Source organism: Cetorhinus maximus, chromosome 1 (assembly GCF_964194155.1).
Source record: "Cetorhinus maximus chromosome 1, sCetMax3.hap1.1, whole genome shotgun sequence".
Classification (NCBI taxonomy): domain Eukaryota; kingdom Metazoa; phylum Chordata; class Chondrichthyes; order Lamniformes; family Cetorhinidae; genus Cetorhinus; species Cetorhinus maximus.
The window spans coordinates 57,456,493-57,476,938 of record NC_135879.1 but is presented as its reverse complement, the minus strand read 5'-3'; the positions used below and the strand labels follow the sequence as shown (position 1 = coordinate 57,476,938).

Genomic DNA, 20,446 nt, shown 5'->3' with positions numbered 1-20,446 from the left:
GAAGATGGGTATTCTCCGCAGAACAGGTCTAGAAAATCATTAGAAGGTTTTCTTTGGTATTTAGTTTGAGTTATAGTTTTGAAAATGTAAACATTAAAATATCTGATTGTAGTTTTATTCCAGCCTTTGTGTGAACTTATTTTAAAATTGAACCCACGTTTTTCTCCCTTATGTTTCAGGAGCTGACTAGTGCTTTGATGCATGTGAAACTTCACATGTTTGTACAGATCTTTACCCTTGGATTTTTCCCGACTGCTGTTTGGTTTTTTCTTAAATTATTAGCTCTAACATCTATAAACCCATGGCTTTTAAAAGGGTAAGTTTTTTTTCCTCAATTCTGTGTTCAAGCATTTGAGAAACTAAAATGCAGTAAAATGTCAGCAACTTTGTTTTATTGGTGGTGTAGGATTTTGTAACCCAAAAACTTGTGCCAGAAAATCCAGCAATTGCTGCTTTTAAAAGTTTGTGTACATGATTAGTGGTTTACAGTGAAGGTTCATTCAATATTTCCTTCATGACCCTATCCCCAAAAAAAAGACTTGAACTTACTTGGAGTGGCAATGAGAGCCGGATTGCCACTCTGCTCCTTGTTTCTTACCTTAAATATTTTTCGATCCTATCTCGCCCAATGTTCCGACTCAGGTTGGGTGAGATCCAGACAGTGCAGCATGTTCCTGGGGCCAAGCATTGCGTGCAGCTCAGTCGGATGCAAAGAGTCCACACTCCCTTTTTTGCGGCATTCGTTGCCGTAAACCAGTTAAGTTTAAAGGTCTAGCAAGGTTTAAAGGCTCTTGACGGACCAGGGAGAAGGTAAGTATAAGGTAAGTGGGTAGGATTTGGTGGGTGGGGGGGGGTGCCGTGTGGGGTTGGGTTTGGTTGGGTTATCCCCCGGGTGATGTGGGGTTGGCTGGGTAGTTGGGTTGTGCCTCGGGGGTGGGATGGGGAGGGAGGTGAGGTCGGCTGTCAGGTTGGGGATGCGGGGTGCGGAGAAGTGGTCAAGTCTGGTGCGTGGTGGGGGCGGTAGAGGTCGGGATGGGCCTCAGGGATAGGAGAAGGAGGAGGTCAAATCGTGCTTCCAGAAGAGGGGCTGTGGGGAGAGGATGTTGGGTTGGACCTTGAGTGGGCGGGGTGGGGTGGGAGTGGGCGGTGTGGTTTGGGTTGGATCTTGGAGAGGTGGAGGACGAGGAGGTTGGGTCGGTCTTTAGAGGTGGGGAGAGGAGGTTGGGTCGGCCCTCAGGAGAGGGGCTTCAGGTCGAGCCTTGGGGTTTGGGGGTGTTGGGTCAAGCCTTGGGGGTGGGAGGGTGGAGGAGGTCGGATTGGGCCTCGGAGTGGGAGGGTCAGGTCAACCTTCAAGGGTCGGGGGGATGTTTGGGTCAGGCCTCGGTGGGGGTGTCTGGCTGGGCCTCGGGTGAGGGGCGTTGGATCAGGCCTCGGTGAAGGGGAGGTGTGGTTCAGGTCTGGCCTCCGGGGTGGGGATGGGGGTGTTCGGCTCTTGTGAGGGGAATAAAGGGGTGGTGAGTCGGACCTGATGGGGGAGGGAGGACTTTGAGGGGGTGAGAGTCCCCATAGAGGTGGGGTGAATCCTGTGGGCTTTGGAGTTCCCGTCGGGTTGGGGGAGTTTCCAGTTGTAGTCGGGGATCGGGGCATGGGGGAGTAGTCACTGAGAGGGTCCAGAGGGAGTGTGAATAGTAGGTGGGGTAGGGTGGGTTGGAGGGAGACCCCTCAGGTGGGTAGGGAAGTCTCTTGTCGCGGAGGTAGTTCGGGGTGGGGGCAGTCCTCTGAGGGTTCAGTTGAGTGGGGTAAGACCTGTGGGTGGGTCAGTCTAGGTCTGTACAATAGAAGTGGGAAAAGGTTTTAATTCTTCTAACTTTTTTCTGGGTAACTATTGATGTTACTCATGTTGGAGCCATCAGAAGTTTGCGATTTAAATCACATTTTCAGATAGTTCCCAGTGCAAGGCAATTGCCCGGGGGAAGTTTTCACTTCCAGGCAATTGCCGTGCAAACCTTACCTGTGAACTTCCGGCATCTTTGGAGTACCCCCCCCACCTATAAGATGCCCTGGAGCTCAGAAGTTACGGCCCATTGATTCTCTTACTCACATATGACTCCTAATGGGACAGAGTTTAGTCTTAGAGATTGAGTTCTTATACATTTTGTTGGAAGTAAGTAAAACGAATCTGGTATTGAGCTTATTAGCAGAAAATTGCTGTTTCATATTGGAGTCATGGAGAAATAACAGCCCCATCCCTTGAGACATTGACATACATGTATGTAAAGAAAATAAGATTTAACATTATGAATTTATATAGATCCCTGGTGGCTGGAGATTTCTGAAGTAATATTCAGGGCTCAACTAGTGTAAAGAGCTACATTATTTCTGAAATTCAATTTTTAAAAATATTATTTGATTGCAATTAAAATGTTTCTTATTTTACAAAAGTAAGGCTGGTTTCCCACCTGAAATTCAAATGCTAACTAAATTACTTAGATATACAGGACAGATGGATAATGGGTGGAGAAATGAACATTGCTCTTGGTGCTAAGAATGAAAGATAATAACTGAGAAAGGCTATCTGTTCTGTTGTTGACCAAACTTTGCTTTGTAAAGATCCCAAACTTTGCAGATACAAACATTCTACCCTGTGGCTTAGCAATTGTTTCTGATCTATGCCAGGATAAACAAGTGGTGAAGACTGAGGATGCTGCTAGAAAATTCCTTGTCCTCCAATAGTTCTGATTAAAAAGAAAAATACTAATTTTGGAAATCAAAAGGATTTGTGTTGGAAATGCACAGTTAGATAATAGGTACCTGAGGGAAAGACATGTTGTTTTGGTTGCAAGCTTTCATTGGATCTTTTTTGTTGTGGTTCTCTCTGACTACATCATCTTAAGGCACCAAATATATAAATAAATTGAACTTGAGACCTGGAAGGGACATTTGAAGCTATCATTCTTAATTTCTAACATAAAAGCAAAATACTGGATGCTGAAAATATGAAATAAAAACAGAAAATACAGGAAGAATACAGTGGCGAGCGACTTTCATGTATTGGAATTGGAAGAAGAATGAGTGACTAACAGGAGGCGAGAAGGATAATCAACCAGCATTTGGCGACCCCAAGCAAAATGGGAGAAGCTGAAAGATGACGATGATGAAAAGTCATCAACCTGAAATGTTAATTCTGTTTCTCTCTTCACAGATGCTGCCCAACCTGCAGATTGTTTCCAACATTTTCTGTTATTATTTCTTAATTTATGTTTGTCCCTTGTTATTTACATATTGAAGAATTGTATTACATACTAGATTATTGAAGAAAGACCAAAATGCCATTTGCCCATTCATTGCAAGGTCAAGAGGACTATGTCTAGTCTAATATTGACATCCACTAGAAACCTTCAACACCAATATGTATTTGTAATTATGATGGATGGCTTTTATATATTTTTAAATTAATACCTTTAAGATCTGCTCTTGGTACAGATTTTAGAAAGAAGCGTTTTACTCGGCTTCAAATTGTTTATAAACAGTGCATGGGTGAAAGTCTTGAGCTGAGCGAAGCATAATAGTACACTATTGGGGCACCAATCCCCATGTTCTGCTGGCTATCTCATTATTAACGTTTTAAAATATATATTTTAGGACTTGCTTGACATCCCTTCTCTTATGCTGATTGTTCTGAAACTTGGCCACAGGTTTTGAACTTAAAATTCCAGCCCAAAGTTTCGTCGTGAGATATTCAGTAAATGTTGTAATATGTAATAGATTAGTAATATGAGAAAGACATTTTATTTCATATCAGTTTAAAATATCGAGCTGGAATTTCTGATATATAAGACTTATTAGGTATCTAAAATATGCTTAGGTTACTGAAGATTGTAGGTAAATATTTGCAGAATGAGTATGAAATGCTTCTAGACCTTTAAGTAATTAAGTTTATGTAACACAGCTGATAGACTGGCATTAGCAATATGGAATAGGTAAATGTTTTGTTGTTGAACACATTATGAAAAATACCATCATTCTAAGGTTATTTTGGGTTTATGTTTTAGTTTGCAGACTGTTGGTTGTATGCCTCCTCCTGTGTCATCAGCTGTAATCCTAACCAAAGCAGTTGGTGGAAATGAGGTGGGTGCGATTTATATTTTGATCATTATATATTTGAGACAAGTTCTGGAATTCCCTCCCTCAACCTCTTTACCTCCCTACCCCTCTTTCTCTCTTTAAGTCGTCCCTTTAATCCAACCTCTTTGACTAAGCTTTGGCTATCTGCTTTAGTATTTCCTTTTATGGTTTAGTGTTAAATTTTGCTTTATAACACTCCTGTGAAGCACTTGGGTGTTTTTTTTAAGATGCTATTTAAATACATGTTGTTGTTGTAACTTTGACTACCTGGTTAAAATGGCCTTTTTTTAACATGAGGTGGTGTCACCAGTCAGGGGAAGAAAACTAGGGTCAAACTAAATGACAACTGTTTTCAGCTCATCCCCTCCTACCTCTGTAATAATGGAATCAATTTTTCTTTTCCCCCATTCCCTCAAAATTTCACTTCTCTTCTAAGCTCTTGGGAAAATACCTGCAGTGTTTGTTCCTAAAATTGCCTTTCTTTGTGTGTGAGTGAGTTGTACAGACTATTCAAACTCTGGGAGCAGCCAGCCAAGCTGAAACCTATTTACTCATCAGTTTCCAACTAAGGTTAAGTGAGAGTGAACAGAAGTGGGAAGTCTGGCTGATTTTCTTTTTCTCCTTCGTAGTTTTGGATTGTTGAGGTCATTTATAGTGCAATTTCTGCTGGCCAGGCTGAGGTCAGCTAACTTGTTAGAGGTTGGGTTTGATCCTAATTCCAAAATAGTTTGAAGAGCAATTGTTCATATGATTGTTCCACTCTCTCTGCATAGGTAAGCAAGTGAAAGGCAACAGTATCACAAATGCCCTTCTAGTTTCTGTTGGAGCAACTACTGGCTGTGTGTGAATAGAGTGATTTGCCGTCTTTAAAATTTCAAGCCCTGTTTCATTCTCTCACTGGAAAAAAATGCTTTTTTGTCAGCTGCCAATATGGTAGACATAAGGAACATGTGGGGTATTGGAAAATTAAAAAAAATGCTGAAATGGTGAGTATTTCATTAAGGTGCCTATGACACCAATATATCTGAGCTCTCGGAGCAATTTTTAATGGAGAAACTGAAGTAAAGGGCCAAAGCTCATAGTGCAAGGTACTATTAGAGTTAAAAAGAGTAAAAGGGAACAAGTAATTTGTAGATTAAAAGGTTTAAGATTGTAGAAGAAAAGAATCCTTGAGGGAGATGAGGGTTCCTCTGTTTTGATGTGCTGGAAAAGAATAAATTAAAGTCGATTATACAACAAGTCTCGATGTCAACATAGTGATGATAAATGGTGGAGGAAGAGCGTATTTTCAACTTAGAAAGAATGGGAGAGGAAAATTCAGAGGAATGGTGACCATAGTAGCGCTAATTTAAAATAGGGACAAGAACGATTGTAATAGAAAGAGAGAGGTTGGAGGTGAGTGATAAGAGTGTTATCTGTCAGATAAAAAGCTTTTACCTGTATCGTGCCTAGGAATGAGCATGTGAGGAAATCATTAGAAGCACTTTTCCAGACATGAAAGCAAGCCTTCAATGGACTTTGGCTTATTAAGAGTTATAAGCTATTGGGGTGGTGGGTGGAAATCAATATTTGTCACAGAAAAGGAAACCAAGTTTCTTGAAGGCAGCTTTAGCAGTAGACGAAATATTACGTATTCTATTTAAGAAGATGATACCAAGAACATTTATAGATGACGAAGAGTAAAGGATGGTGCTATCAAAAGTTAAAGGGAGGTAGTTGATGGTTAACAGTTTAAAATTCATGAGGAAACAGTCTCTGAAGAATTGAAAGAAATAAGATTTTAATTATCCCATTGCAGGGCATAAGGAAATCAAGATGCAGTGATACATTTAGAAAAGACTACAGTTTGTTTGCACAGAGTGCATATGATCTGAAACATTTAAATTTGTAGAGTGGAATCAGTGGTTTCAGTACATAGTTTTGGCTGATGAGCAGAGATAATTGATCTAAAGAGGAATCGAAATCGACGCAATGAGACAGAGCCCTGGAGATACAACCAGCAGAAAAAGAATCAAGATTAGCTATCTACTGCAGTATAAATTGAGGAACCTGAATAGCTATAAGCATAATTCTAGCCTGAGACTATGATGGTAATTTGTTCTGAAGAGCACTATGGCACTTCTGTGTTATCCAAGGCAGTATTGATAATTCAACAAAGTGCTCAAAAGCAGCATTCCAGAGGTAGATCATATAGACAGCAAATTCACTAGCAGAACAGCTAATTCACTAGCAGAACAGCTGTACTGAAATCAAATTGGCAGCCATGGAATAGGCCAGAATATTCAAGACAATGGATAATTAAGTTGAGTGTTAACAGCAGCTTCCATAAATTTAGAAAGTAACAATGCAAGGAAAATAGAGTGAAAACTTTGAGCTTCAGATGTAAATTTTAGGTTCAGGAGTCACAGATTACCCAAAAAAGCAGCTGAGAACACATAAGTGATTTTTAAAGTAGTTTGTTAAGAGGGAACAGTTTAAAAATGATGCATATGCTAAATAGACAGGCAAAGCCTATGACAGTGACAGGTGAGAGCCATTTACCAATCCTGGAGAACGAACAAGCTAACGTAGCCAAACTCTGCAGCTGAAAGTGGCAGTCTCTTGTCTGTTGTCATGCTAGCATTACTCGTCTTCTCTCTTTTTGCTTTGTCTCCTCAAGCTGGCTGAGGTGTTAGGAAGTTTCTCATCATCTGCTCGGCTAGGAATGCTCCCTCAACCCCTGAGCTCCCGTTAATATACTTTATTCCTAGGGGGCTGGCTGAGGTATTAGGAAGCTAATAGTTGTTTGGTAGTACAGAACCTGAGTATTGTTGAGAAAAGACGTTTGTTGAAGTTTTTCGTCTTACACTCATCAGGGAAATCGCAAGAGCACCAAGGTCGGGGGAAGCATCAACTTAATGCTGCATGAGACGAGAGTGCTGATTGGCTGGCAAGTGGACTCTGACTGGTAGAGGTGTTGCCATGGAGAATGCTCCAGTTAATGGTGACTGACAGTTAACTGCCAAGCATTGTTTGACATTTTAAATCAGGCAGCATGACTAGTCAAGGCATTGTCCTGAGGAATGAACCAGTGAATGGCTACCATTTTGTTTAGCTGAAACAGATGCAATGTGTGTCCATGTTCTTTCTGTCTGCAAGGAACAGGGCCTTGTGTATTAATATATGTAACTTCCAGTACATGCAAATGTGCCACACTGCAAGCCCGACTGACGATCTTAAATTGGTTATCAGCACATTTTTTAGCACACTGAGGATTATTTAGCAAATGTTGTTCAATCACGGAATCATATCTAATGTTGGGCACTATATTTTGAGTTTTGCAAGCATGGACTGGTTGGATACAGTCTGTACCTTGCCCGTAGCGAACAGTGTAAGGGACAAAAACAAAAAACTACTGCGGATGCTGGAAATCCAAAACAAAAACAGAATTACCTGGAAAAACTCAGCAAGTCTGGCAGCATCGGTGGAGAAGAAAAGAGCTGACGTTTCGGGTCCACATGACCCTTCAACAGAACTGAAGTATAGTTAGGAGAGAGGTGAAATATAAGCTGGTTTAAGGTGGGGGGGCGGGGGGAGAGAGAAGTTGAGGGTGGGGTGGTTGTGGGGACAAGCAAGCAGTGATAGGAGCAGATAATCAAAAGATGTCACAGACAAAAGGATCAAAGAGGTGTTGAAGGTGGTGATATTATCTAAGAAAAGTGCTAATTAAGAATGGATGGCAGGATACTCAAGGTACAGCTCTAGTGGGGGTGGGGTGGAAAGACTAACAAGGTATTAGTTGTAGATTTAAAAATAATGGAAATAGGTGGGAAAAGAAGAATCTATATAAATTATTGAAAAAAAACAAAAGGGAGGGGGAAGAAACGGGGTGGGGATGGGGGGAGGGGGAGTTTAAGATCTAAAGTTGTTGAATTCAGTATTCAGCCCGGAAGGCTGTAAAGTACCTAGTCGGAAGATGAGGTGCTGTTCCTCCAGTTTGCGTTGGGCTTCACTGGAACAATGCAGCAAGCCAAGGACAGACATGTGGGCAAGAGAACAGGGTGGAGTGTTAAAATGGCAAGCGACAGGGAGGTTTGGGTCTTTCTTGCAGACAGACCGCAGGTGTTCTGCAAAGCGGTCGCCCAGTTTGCGTTTGGTCTCTCCAATGTAGAGGAGACCGCATTGGGAGCAACGAATGCAGTAGACTAAGTTAGGGGAAATACAAGTGAAATGCTGCTTCACTTGAAAGGAGTGTTTGGGCTCTTGGACGGTGAGGAGAGAGGAAGTGAAGGGGCAGGTGTTGCATCTTCTGCGTGGGCATGGGGAGGTGCCATAGGTGGGGGTTGAGGAGTAGGGGGTGATGGAGGAGTGGACCAGGGTGTCCCGGAGGGAACGATCCCTACGGAATGCCGCCGGGGGGGTGAAGGGAAGATGTGTTTGGTGGTGGCATCATGCTGGAGTTGGCGGAAATGGCGGAGGATGATGCTTTGAATGCGGAGGCTGGTGGGGTGATAAGTGAGGACAAGGGGGACCCTATCATGTTTCTGGGAGGGAGGAGAAGGCGTGAGGGCGGATGCGTGGGAAATGGGCCGGACACGGTTGAGGGCCCTGTCAACGACCGTGGGTGGAAAACCTCGGTTAAGGAAGAAGGAGGACATGTCAGAGGAGCTGTTTTTGAAGGTAGCGTCATCAGAACAGATGCGACGGAGGCAAAGGAACTGAGAGAATGGGATGGAGTCCTTACAGGAAGCGGAGTGTGAGGAGCTGTAGTCGAGGTAGCTGTGGGAGTCGGTAGGCTTGTAATGGATATTGGTGGACAGTCTATCACCAGAAATTGAGACAGAGAGGTCAAGGAAGGGAAGAGAAGTGTCAGAGATGGACCATGTGAAAATGATGGAGGGTTGGAGATTGGAAGCAAAATTAATAAATTTTTCCAGGTCCCGACGAGAGCATGAAGCAGCACCAAAGTAATCATCGATGTACCGGAGAAAGAGTTGTGGGAGGGGGCCGGAGTAGGACTGGAACAAGGAATGTTCCACATACCCCATAAAGAGACAGGCATAGCTGGGGCCCATGCGGGTACCCATAGCCACACCTTTTATTTGGAGGAAGTGTGAGGAGTTAAAGGAGAAATTGTTCAGTGTGAGAACAAGTTCAGCCAGACGGAGGAGAGTAGTGGTGGATGGGGATTGTTCGGGCCTCTGTTCAAGGAAGAAGCTAAGGGCCCTCAGACCATCCTGGTGAGGGATGGAGGTGTAGAGGGATTGGACATCCATGGTGAAGAGGAAGCGGTTGGGGCCAGGGAACTGGAAATTGTTGATGTGACGTAAGGTGTCAGAGGAATCACGGATGTAGGTGGGAAGGGACTGGACAAGGGGAGAGAGAGGGGAGTCAAGATAACGAGAAATGAGTTCCGTGGGGCAGGAACAGGCTGACACGATCGGTCTGCCAGGACAGTTCTGTTTGTGGATTTTGGGTAGGAGGTAGAAGCGAGCCGTCCGAGGTTGGGCGACTATCAGGTTGGAAGCTGTGGGAGGAAGATCTCCAGAGGAGATGAGGTCAGTGACAGTCCTGGAAACAGGGACATGCTGTTTGATACAATCCGCCAGTCTTTGGGACATACAGCCTGCATACCTAGCATCACACGAGCACTGAAATTCATATACCACATAACTCATTTGTGTGATAGGCAAAACGTCTTTTTGGCTTGACGGCAGCATCCTGTTAGTGGTGAATACCACTCGTGTTGCTACTGCATAGTAGCAGTGTGAAACAGCAAGCTTCACCTGTTGCTCATATTTTTGAGATACCTTACCCTCCCGGGATAATTTTAGGTAGAATGGGCACTTTTCAGGGTCAAAAGTAATGGTTTTAGGCCTGTTCATGAGTTTGGGCGACGTACAGCGCGAAATGATCTGATCAGGGTAATCATTATCCCGCAGGATGTCTTTTATGCACCCTATTTCAATATCAAGCTTGCATAGTGGGCAAATGACTTGGGCCCTATTTACGAGGTTGCTGATAAGGCCAATATTATAGTGCGTGGAACTGTAAGAATCCCAACACATGTATTGACCAGCGAAGGTAGGCTTGCAGTAGATCATGGTAGAGAACCCTCTGGATAATTTCCTTGCATGTCTTAATGGGCACCACCCTGCTCTCAAATTAACGTAACTACAGGATGGTATGTTGCTTCCCTGGTGCCAGGGTCAAGGATGTCACTGAATGGCTGCAGAGCATTCTAAAGGGGGAGGGCAAACAGACAGAGATCCTAGTACATATTGGTACCAACGACATAGGCTGAAAGAGGGATGAGGTCCTGCAAGCAGAATTTAGGGAGGCAGGAAACAGATTAAAAAACAGGACCTCAAAGGAAGCAACCTTTGGATTACTTACGGTGCCACGCGCTAATGAGTATAGAAATAGGAGGTTAGTCCAGATGAATGCGTGACTGGAGAGATGGTGCAGGAGGGAGGGCTTTAGATTTCTGGGACATTGCAACCGTTTCTGAGGGTGGTGGGACCTGTACAAGGCGGACGGGTTGCACCTGAACCGGAATGGGACCAACACCTTGCAGGGAGGTTTGTTAGTGCTGTTGGGGAGGGTTTAAACTAACTTGGCAGGGGGATGGGATCCTGAGAGGAGGTTCAGCAGGGGGGAGATGCACAGCCAAAATTAGAAGAGAGAGCAAGTGAGTATGGAAGGCATAGAAATTATAGGCCAGTTAAGGCACAAGAGAGCTTGGCAAGGTTGGATACTATTTTAATGCAAGGAGTCTGACGAATAAGGCAGATGAGTTGAGAGCACAAATTAACACATGGAAGTATAATGCCATTACTGTCACAGAGACATGGTTGAGAGAGGGGCAGGATTGGCAGCTCAATATTCCAGGATATAGGGTCTTCAGGTGAGACAGGGAAGGAGGTAAAAGAGGAGGGGGTATCGCAATATTGATCAAGGAATCAATTACAGCAGTAAGGAGGGATGACATCTTACAAGGCTCCTCAAATGAAGCCAGATGGGTAAAATTGAAAAACAAAAAAAGGAGCAATCACATTGCTGGGAGTGTACTATAGGCCCCCAAACAGTCAGAGGGTAATAGAAGAGTAAATATGTAGGCAAATTTCAGAGAAGTGTAAAAATAATAGGGTAGCAATAGTGGGGGATTTCAACTTCCCCAACATTAACTGGGTTCGTCATAGTGTGATAGGTTTAGAGGGAGCGGAATTCTTAAAATGCACCCAGGAGAGCTTTTTAAGCCAGTATGTAGAAGGTCCTACAAGAGAGGGGGCGGTCCTGGACTTAATTTTAGGGAATGAAGCTGGGCAAGTGGTAGAGGTATCATTGGGGGAGCATTTTGCATATAGCTCCATTAGATTCAAGGTTGTTATGGAAAAGGACAATGATGGGCCAAAAATCAGAGTTCTAAATTAGGTGAAGGCCGATTTTAATGAGATCAGATATGATTTGTCCAGAGTGGACTGGGAGCAGCTACTTTTAGGTAAATCTGCGTCAGAGCAGTAGGACTTATTCAAGAAGGAAATAGGGAGAATACAGGGCCAACATATTCCAGTAAAGGCAAAGGGTAGGACCAAGAAATCCAGGGAACGCTGGATGTCGAGGGATATACAGGATTGGATAAAGAGAAAAAGGGATGCTTATGGCAGATACGGAGGGCTCAAAACAGCGGAAGTCTTAGAGGAGTATAGAATGTGTAGGGGAGAACTTAAAAAGGAAATTAGGAGAGCAAAAAGGGGGCATCAAAAACAGTGGCAGGTAAAATAAAGGAAAATCCAAAGTTATTTTACAAGTACATTAAGAGTAAGAGGATAACTAGGGAAAGAGTAGGGCCCATTAGGACCATAGTGGTAATTTGTGTGTGGAGCCGGAAGACGTAGGTAGGGTTCTAAATGAATACTTTGTGTCGGTGTTCACAAGTGAGAGGGACGATGTGGGTATGGAAATCAGGCAGAAGGACTGTGATATAATTGAAGAAATTAGCATAGAAAGGGAGGAGGTTCTTAGTGGCCTGGCAGGCTTAAAAAGTAGATAAATCTCCAGGCCCGGATGAAATGCATCCCAGGCTGTTGAGTGAGACAAGGGAGGAGATAGCAGGGGCGCTGGCAATAATTTTCAATACCTCTCTGGCCACAGGAGAGGTGCCAGAGGACTGGAGGACAGCCAACGTGGTACCGTCATTCAAGAAGGGAGGAAGGGATAAACCAGGGAACTACAGGCCAGTCAGTCTAACCTCAGTGGTGGGGAAACTATTGGAAGCAATTCTGAGGGACAGAATTAATCTATACTTGGAGAGGCAGGGATTAATCAAGGACAGCCAGCATGGTTTTGCTAAAGGGAGGTCATGTATAACCAATTTGATTGAATTTTTCGAAGAGGTGACCAGGTGTGTAGATGAGGGCAATGCATTTGACGTAGTCTACTTGGACTTCAGCAAGGCTTTTGATAAGGCCCCGCATGAGAGACTGATAACGAAGCTAAGAGCCCGTAGGATCCAAGGCAATTTGGCAAATTTGGATCCAGAATTGGCTGAGTGGCAGGAAGCAGAGGGTGATGGTCGAGGGGTGTTCTTGTGACTGGATGCCTGTGTCCAGAGGGGTCCCAGAGGGGTCCCGCAGGGATCAGTGTTGGTCCTTTGTTGTTTGTGGTATATATAAACGATTTAGACTTGACTGTAGGAGAGTTAATCAGTAAGTTCGCGGATGACACGAAAATTGGTGGGGTGGTAAATAATGAGGAGGATAGCCTTAGATTACAGGAGGATATAGACGGGCTGATCAGTGGCAAATGGAATTTAATCCGGATAAGTGTGAGGTGATGCACTTGGGCAGGACAAACAAGGCACGGGAATACACGATGAATGGTGGGACCCTGGGAAGTACTGAGCATTAGAGGGACCTTGGTGTGCATGTCCACCGGCCCCTTAATGTAGCGAGACAGGTAGATAAGGTGGCTAAGAAGGCATATGGGACTTGCCTTTATTAGCCGAGGCATAGAATATAAGAGCAGGGAGGTTATGCTGGAACTGTATAAAACGCTGGTTAGGCCATAGCTAGAGCATTGCGTGCAGTTCTTGAATCCGCATTATAGGAATGATGTGATTGCACTAGAGAGAGTGCAGAGGAGATTTACCAGGATGTTGCCTGGGCTGGAGAGTTTTAGTTATGAGGAGAGATTGGATAGACTGGGGTTATTTACCCTGGAGCAGAGGAGATTGAGGGGGGACATGATTGAGGTGTATAAAATTATGAGGGACGTAGACAGGAAGGAACTTTTACTGTAGGTGGAGGGATCAATAACCAGGGGGCATAGATTTAAGGTAAGGGACTGGAGGTTTAGAGGAGATGTGAGGAGGAATCTTTTCACTCAATGGGTGGTGGGAATCTGGAACTCACTGCCTGAAAGGGTGGTAGAGGCAGATACCCTCATAACATTTATGAAGTATTTGGATGTGCACTTGCGATTCCATGGCATACAAGGCTATGGGCCTAGTGCTGGAAAATGGGATTAGAATAGTTAGGTACTTGTTTGACCGGTGCAGACTCGATGGGTCGAAGGGTTTTTTTCCGTGCTGTAGACATCTGTGACTCTAAGTTCACCTTCGAAATGGAGCAGTCAAATGAACTCCCTTTCCTTGACGTAAGAGTTGTGACATTTGCCAGGGTCTGTCATTTGCTCAAGATTGCAAGCTTGATATTGAAACCCTGCGGGACAATGGTTACCCTGATAAGGTCATTTCGCGCTGTATGCCGCTCACTCATGAACGGGCCTAAGGTCATTACTTTTGGCCCTGAAAAGTGCCCATTCTACCTCAGATTACCCTGGAAGGGCAAGGTATCTCCAAAAATTTGAACAACAGGTGAAGCTAGCTATTTCACCCTGCTATACTCAAGTAGCAGCACGAGTGGTATTAACCACTAACAGCATGCTGCCATCAAGCCAAAAAGATGTTCTGCCTATCACACAAATGAGTAATTCGGTATATGAACTTCAGTGCCTGTGTGATGCTAGGTATATAGGCCATACATCCCTAAGACTGGCGGATCATATCAAACAGCATATCCCTTCCGCTGTTCGCAACGGGCAAGGTACAGGCTATACCCAATCAGCCGTGCTTGCAAAACTCAAAACACAGTGTTGAACATTAGATGTGATTCTGCGATTGGACAACATTTGCTAAATAATCTTCAGTGTGCTAAAAATTACGCTGATAACTAATTTAAGATTGTCATTCGGGCTCTGTGTGGTGAATTTGTATACTGGCAGCTACATACATTAATACACAGGGCCTTGTTCTTTGCAGACAGAAAGAACATATACATACATTGCGCCCATTTCAGCTAAACAAAATAAATGATAGTCATTTGCTGGTTCATTCCTCGGGGCATTAACTTACATTCGAACAAATGAGTTAGGAGCAGGAGTAGGTCACTCGGCCCCTCGAGCCTGCTCTGCAATTCAATAAGATCATGGCTGATCTGATTGTAACCTCAATCCCACATTCCTGCCTACCCTGATAACCTTTCACCCCCTTGGTAATCAAGAATCTATCTCGCTCTGCCTTAAGAACATTCAAAGCCTTGGCTTCCACCACCTTTTGAGGAAGAGAGTTCTAAAGACCCCCTGAGAGAAGAAAATTCTCCTCATCTCTGCCTTGACCAATCAGAGTCAAGCTGCCTGGTTTAAAATTTCAAACAATGCTTGGCAGTTAACTGTTAGTCACCATTAACTGGTGCATTCCCTATGGCAACAGCTCCACCAATCAGAGTCCACTTGCCAGCCAATCAGCACTCTCTTCTTGTACAGTATTAAGTTGCTTCCCCTGACATTGGTATTCTTGTGATTGTCCTGATGAGTGCTGGGCTAAAAGCTTCAACAAAATGTCTTTTTTCAGCAATACTCAAATTAGGATTCTCTTCATCTTCCTACTAGGTGAGGACTGCCCCCCCCAACTCATGAGCCCCCGTTAATATTCTTTATTTTTAGCGGCTGGTTGTTTACTCTATGTGAACCACATATTTGAGTAGCTTTGTTCTCCTATTTCTATACACAATAGCACGTGGCACTTTTGAGGTCCTGCTTGTTAATTTCATTTCTAGCTCCCCAAAACCTGCCTGCAGGACTTCATCCCTCTTTCTACCTGCATCATTGTTACTGATATCAACTATGACTGCTGGCTACTCTCCACTCCACCCCCAACGTGCTGTGCATCGCTCAGTGAAATCTTTGAACTTGGCACCAGGGATGCAAACATGCTTAATAAATTTTATAAACAGCTTTACATCATAAAATAGATAAAGTATGTAAAAACCCAAATTAATATTTTTGAAATCAGAAAAAGTAGCCAATCATAGAACAGCAACCTGTATAGTGCCTTTAATGTTATGAAACGACTCAAGGTGCTTTTTAAGGGTATTATGAATCAAAGTATGACACTGAACCACATAAGGAGATATAAGGGCAGATGACCAAAGACTTGATCAAACGAGTCTCAAAGGCTGTGTTGCTTGCCTGCCTAGTGCCAGGGTTAAGAGCATCTCCTCAGGACTGGAAAAGAACAAGGAGTAGAAGGTCCAGTTGTTATGGTTCACATAGGTGAAAAATGTGAATGTAGGATGATGTGAAAAAAAAAATTGCTTAGAACTCTCAGCTATAAAGATAAATTATTGAATGATCCAAGGATTTTTTAAAGTATATTGGCACATACTCAGAATCAGGACTGTAAGCTAAGGGACAGTTATACAGCTTTAAGCTTTAAAAACTGCAGTGTAAATTTTTCTTTATTAATTGAAGCTAACATTCATTAGGAAACAGGAGTAGTCTGGTCTCAAAATTGAAGACATTGATTATACATACAATGCCACTTTAGCAGAAAAATGTGATGGAGTGATGCATTCTAAAATTAAAAGAGGGGGCAGCACCCTAGGGGAAAGTACTTTTCTCTGTCACAAATACTTTTTTAAACCTTCAACATGAGTGGTGAAATCTGTAATTTCCTTGTGAGAACCTTTACTTTTGATGCCCCAGTCCCTTTTAAAACTATTGCGATGTCTCTCACCATGGTCATTATCCTTGGTGCATCCTTCATCTCTGCTCCCTTAAGTCCAAGGAACACAGACTTAAATGTATGTGGTGGACAACTGATTTAACCATTTATCACCAGATCTGGCTGGACCACATAAACACAATCTGTTTCTGCTCTCCTGTGCCAAAACTGCTCAGTATTCCAGGATCATCCTGGAATGCAAACATTGCCCCAGTTTCCTTTTTCTGCTTCAAACTGTCATCTTAAATTTCTATTCCTGCTCCATTACCCTCCCCTCCAACAACATGTGAGGAGCTCATGGACTTCCTTATCACTAAGATTAAGACCAGGGGCTAGATTTTCGTGTGTGCCTAGGGAAAATGTGACCTGCACACTTCTACTAAATCACACATCCAACCCATGTGTGACTTCGCCCAGGAGTTTTGTCTTTTCACACAGGGTTTGGGTTCACAGTGAATTTTGCGAGCTGCAATGGAGTCTGGTTGTTGGAGGCAGCAGCCCAGCTCCCAACATCGTTTAAAGGCAGCTACCCATCACCCCATGCCACCCCATACCTCCCCCATACCCTATCAGATCCCCCATTCGACCTCCATGCCCCCATATATCCTGCATACTCACCAAGTATCCACTATATACAGCCTCAGGAGCCGTGCAAAGCAATGCAAATTCTTTTACAGTTGGAAAAAAATTAAGCCTGTGACAACCTAAAAAAAGTCTCATTCAAACACTCTGCCATTGATACTGTAAAAAATCCCCTTTTCCATTGAAAAAGGTTAATCCTTTAAGTGGCCATTAAGTTATGTAAACAAACAGCCATGCATTTTGAAACCATATCAAAGGCGGAGTATGTTATTACAACTTTTTAGAACAGTCAGTCATTCTCCTGTCATATTTTGGAACTCAGCCAAGCGTTCGTAATTGTTACAGCTATCAAAACATTAGCCTTTGGAATTCCAAAGTCTGAAATTGAAAGAAGAGATGGTGTCTTCTGCATCTCAAAGCAGATTGCCTGCCAGTCAATGGATAGAAGCAGGTGATTTAATTTTTTTTACCTTTCAAAAGCAAAGGATGGTCTTTTCAATCGGAGCTGTCTGTACATTTAAATCCCAATGCCAAACATTTGGAGGATTTTCCAGCACATTTTCCACATTTTTGAATGCATTATGGAACTTTCTCCAATTGAAAAAGTACTGTTATGCATGTCAACACTTGCAGAATTGTGGTCAATGTAATGGTTAACTTATCTTTGCAGGGCAAAGTCCCATGATGAAACATTGCTTAAAAAACATATCCATGTTACAATACAGCATTTAATAGTGACATTTGAGGTGTGAAAACACTTTACACTTGCCATTCAGAATGTTGCTGATTCCTCAGCAGGTTTCTCCCAGTGGTCACAAACTCTCCAAAGGGATGTTTTTATAGGGCTCCCAAAACCCACACCAGCAACAAAAATAGCGTATGAAAGGGAATTCGAATTTCCTATGGTCCTCACCATGGCAATCCCAACCTTAGAAAATGTGCGTTTTGCACCCAACCCATGCAAAGGCCACAGGAAAATGACGTGCAGTTGGGAAAGTAGAGGAAAATAGGGTTTCGCGATCCAATTTGCACCTCCATTGGGAGATGAAAATCCAGCACTGAGTATTTAGCTGCCTCTGCTGCTTTTCTCACCTCCAGTAGCCCCTGGGCCATGCTTCCTTTGCCCCAGCCCTGAATTTTCACCTTTCTTAGTTTCTCTGCTTTCTTCTCCCATGTCATGTCTAAAGGACCCTGCTCCCTTGATCTTATTCTCACTAAAGTGCTGACCACCCAACTTTCCTTCTTGATCCCCATATTGTTAACAGTTTTCTCATCCTCAGGCACTCTCACTCTCCCATTCAAATCTGCCTTTGTCGCCCCTCTCAAAAAAATTGTCCTTGACCTTCTGTGCTGGAAACTATCAACCCCTCTCTAAAGTCCCTGAATGCATTTTTGCCTTCCAAATCTGTGCTCATGTTTCCTGGAACTTCATGTTTGAATCCCTCCAGCAGGTTTCTGCTGCAGTACCGAAATGGCTCTTGTCAAGGTCACAAATAACATTCTATGTGATTGTGACCATGGTAAACTGTCCCCACTTGTCCTTTTCAACTTGTCTACAGCCTTTAAGGTGGTTGACCACAACACCCTCCGGTGCCTTTCTTTTATCGTCCAGCTGAATGGCATTGCACTCACTTGTTTCCATGTTTACCTATTCAGTCGTACTCAGAGAATCACCTGATGGCTTTTCTTCTCGCTCCTGCAGGGTTACCTCTGGTGTCCCTCGATCGATCCACATTTTACCCCCCCCTCCATTTCTCATTTGTGTGCTGCCCCTCAGCAACACCATCTGAAGATGCAACGTCAGATTTCACATGTACACTGACAACATCCAGCTTTATGTCACCACCACTTCTTTTGACCCCTCCACTATCTCTAAATTGTCAGACTGTTTGTCTGACATCCAGTACTGGATGTGTAGAAGTTTCTCCCAACTAAATATGGGAAGACAAAAAACATTGTCTTTCGTCAGAGCCACCAACTCGGTTCCCTAGCCAGTAACCCTATCCTTCCCCCTGACAACTGCCTGAGGCTGAACCAGACTACTCGTAAATTTTTATTGCTTTTGACAATGAGGTGAGCTTCTGACCACATATCTACGCCATCACTCAGAGTGCCAATTTCCACCTCCATTGTATTACTTCACTTCACACCTGCATAAGCTTATTTGTTGTTGAAAACCTTGTTCATATCTTGTCTACCTTTAGAATTGACCGTTCCAATGAACTGCTGGCTGGCTTCACATGTTTTACCTTCCATAAACGTGAGGTCATCCAAAACTGTTCTGTCTTAAATTGCAGCAAGCCTTGTACATTAATCACCCCTGTGCTCACTGGCTTCTGGTCAGAAAATGCCTCAATTTTAAAATTCTCATCCTTTTATGAATCCCTTGTGACTTCATCTATCCCCATCTGTGTAACCTCCCACTAGATCTATAACCTCACCGCCCCTCCCCCCCCCGCCCAAGATATCAGCACTTTTCCAATTCTGGCCTCTGCACATCCCCTGTTTTAATCACTCTAACGTGGATGACCATGTCTTCAGTATCAGTCGAGGCCCTCAACTCTGCAATTCCGTCCCTACACCTTTTTGCCTCTACCTTGCTTTCCTCCTTCAAACTTAACTGTTTAACCAAGCTTTTCGCCATCTGCCCTAACATCTGCTCACATGACTCTCAGATTTTGATAATGCTCATGTGAAGCGCCCTACATAAAGGCCCTAGATAAATGCAAGTTGTTTTTGCAAAACACCCACCTTATCTGAAACATTATGCCCATTATCCAGAGATCACAAAACGTGCTGATTGCACATCAAAATTACTACTGTTACTGAACGCATAAGCACCAGGCAATGACCATCTCCCCATGACATTCAATAGCATTACCATTGCTGAATCCCTCATCATCAACATCCTGGGGGACACCGTTGGCTAGAAATGTTATTGGACTGGCCTTATAAATATTGTGGTTACAAGAGCAGTTCAGATGCTGGCAATTCTGCAGCAAGGAACTCATCTCCTGACTCGCCAACAAAGCCTGTCCACCATCTACAAGGCACAGGTCAGGAGTGTGACGGAATACACCCCACTTGCCTGCAAGAGTGCAGTTCCAACAACACGCAAAAAGCTCAACACCATCCAGGACATAGCAACCTGCTTGAACAGCACCTCATTCACCACCTTAAACATTCACTTCCTCCACCATTGGCACACAATGGGAGCCATGAGCCATGAGTGTATACCATCTACAAGATGTGCTGCAGCAACTTGTCAAGACTCATTTGACAGTGCCTTCCAAACCCGTGCCCTCTATCGCCCAGAAGGATAAGGGCAGCAGACGCATGGGAACATCATCACCTGCAAGTTCCCTTCAAGTCACACACCATATTGACTTGGTGACACTATTCCTTTACTGTTGCTGGGTCAAAAACCTTGAACTTGCTTCTTCACTGTACTGTGGTGTACCTATACCACATGGGACTATAGCGGTTCAAGAAGGCAGCTCACTGCTACCTTCTCAAGGGCAATTAGGGATGGGCAATAAATGCAAGCCTTGCCAGCCATGCTCACATCCCATTAATTAATTTAAAAAACCTGCTTTGTCAGTTATTTGATTGGCTTTCTTGTTAAGAAAATAGAAATACTTCCTCGTGCAGCAGATGTTGTCATCAAATATCCCAGACAATTATTTTAATGCCTGT

At 43.6% G+C, this 20,446-nt stretch overlaps 1 protein-coding gene across 6 annotated transcripts in view; it reads left to right on the top strand.

The window, feature by feature from the left end:
* Positions 1–20,446, top strand: part of slc10a7 (solute carrier family 10 member 7) — a 338,969-nt gene that overhangs the window by 16,644 nt on the left and 301,879 nt on the right. For 4 of the 6 annotated variants that reach the window (XR_013576471.1, XR_013576474.1, XM_078541098.1 and 1 more), the window contains exons 3-4: positions 180–316; positions 4,053–4,128. The exons of 1 other annotated variant lie outside the window; for it this stretch is intronic. Coding sequence is in view for 2 of the 5 variants with exons in the window: in XM_078541098.1 (XP_078397224.1) it covers positions 180–316; positions 4,053–4,128 (213 nt within the window). In the remaining 3 variants the exon portion in view is untranslated. Of the gene's footprint in view, positions 1–179; positions 317–4,052; positions 4,129–17,095; positions 17,202–20,446 lie in introns of all 6 variants that reach the window. One more of the 6 variants, XR_013576476.1, reaches the window with a different exon arrangement.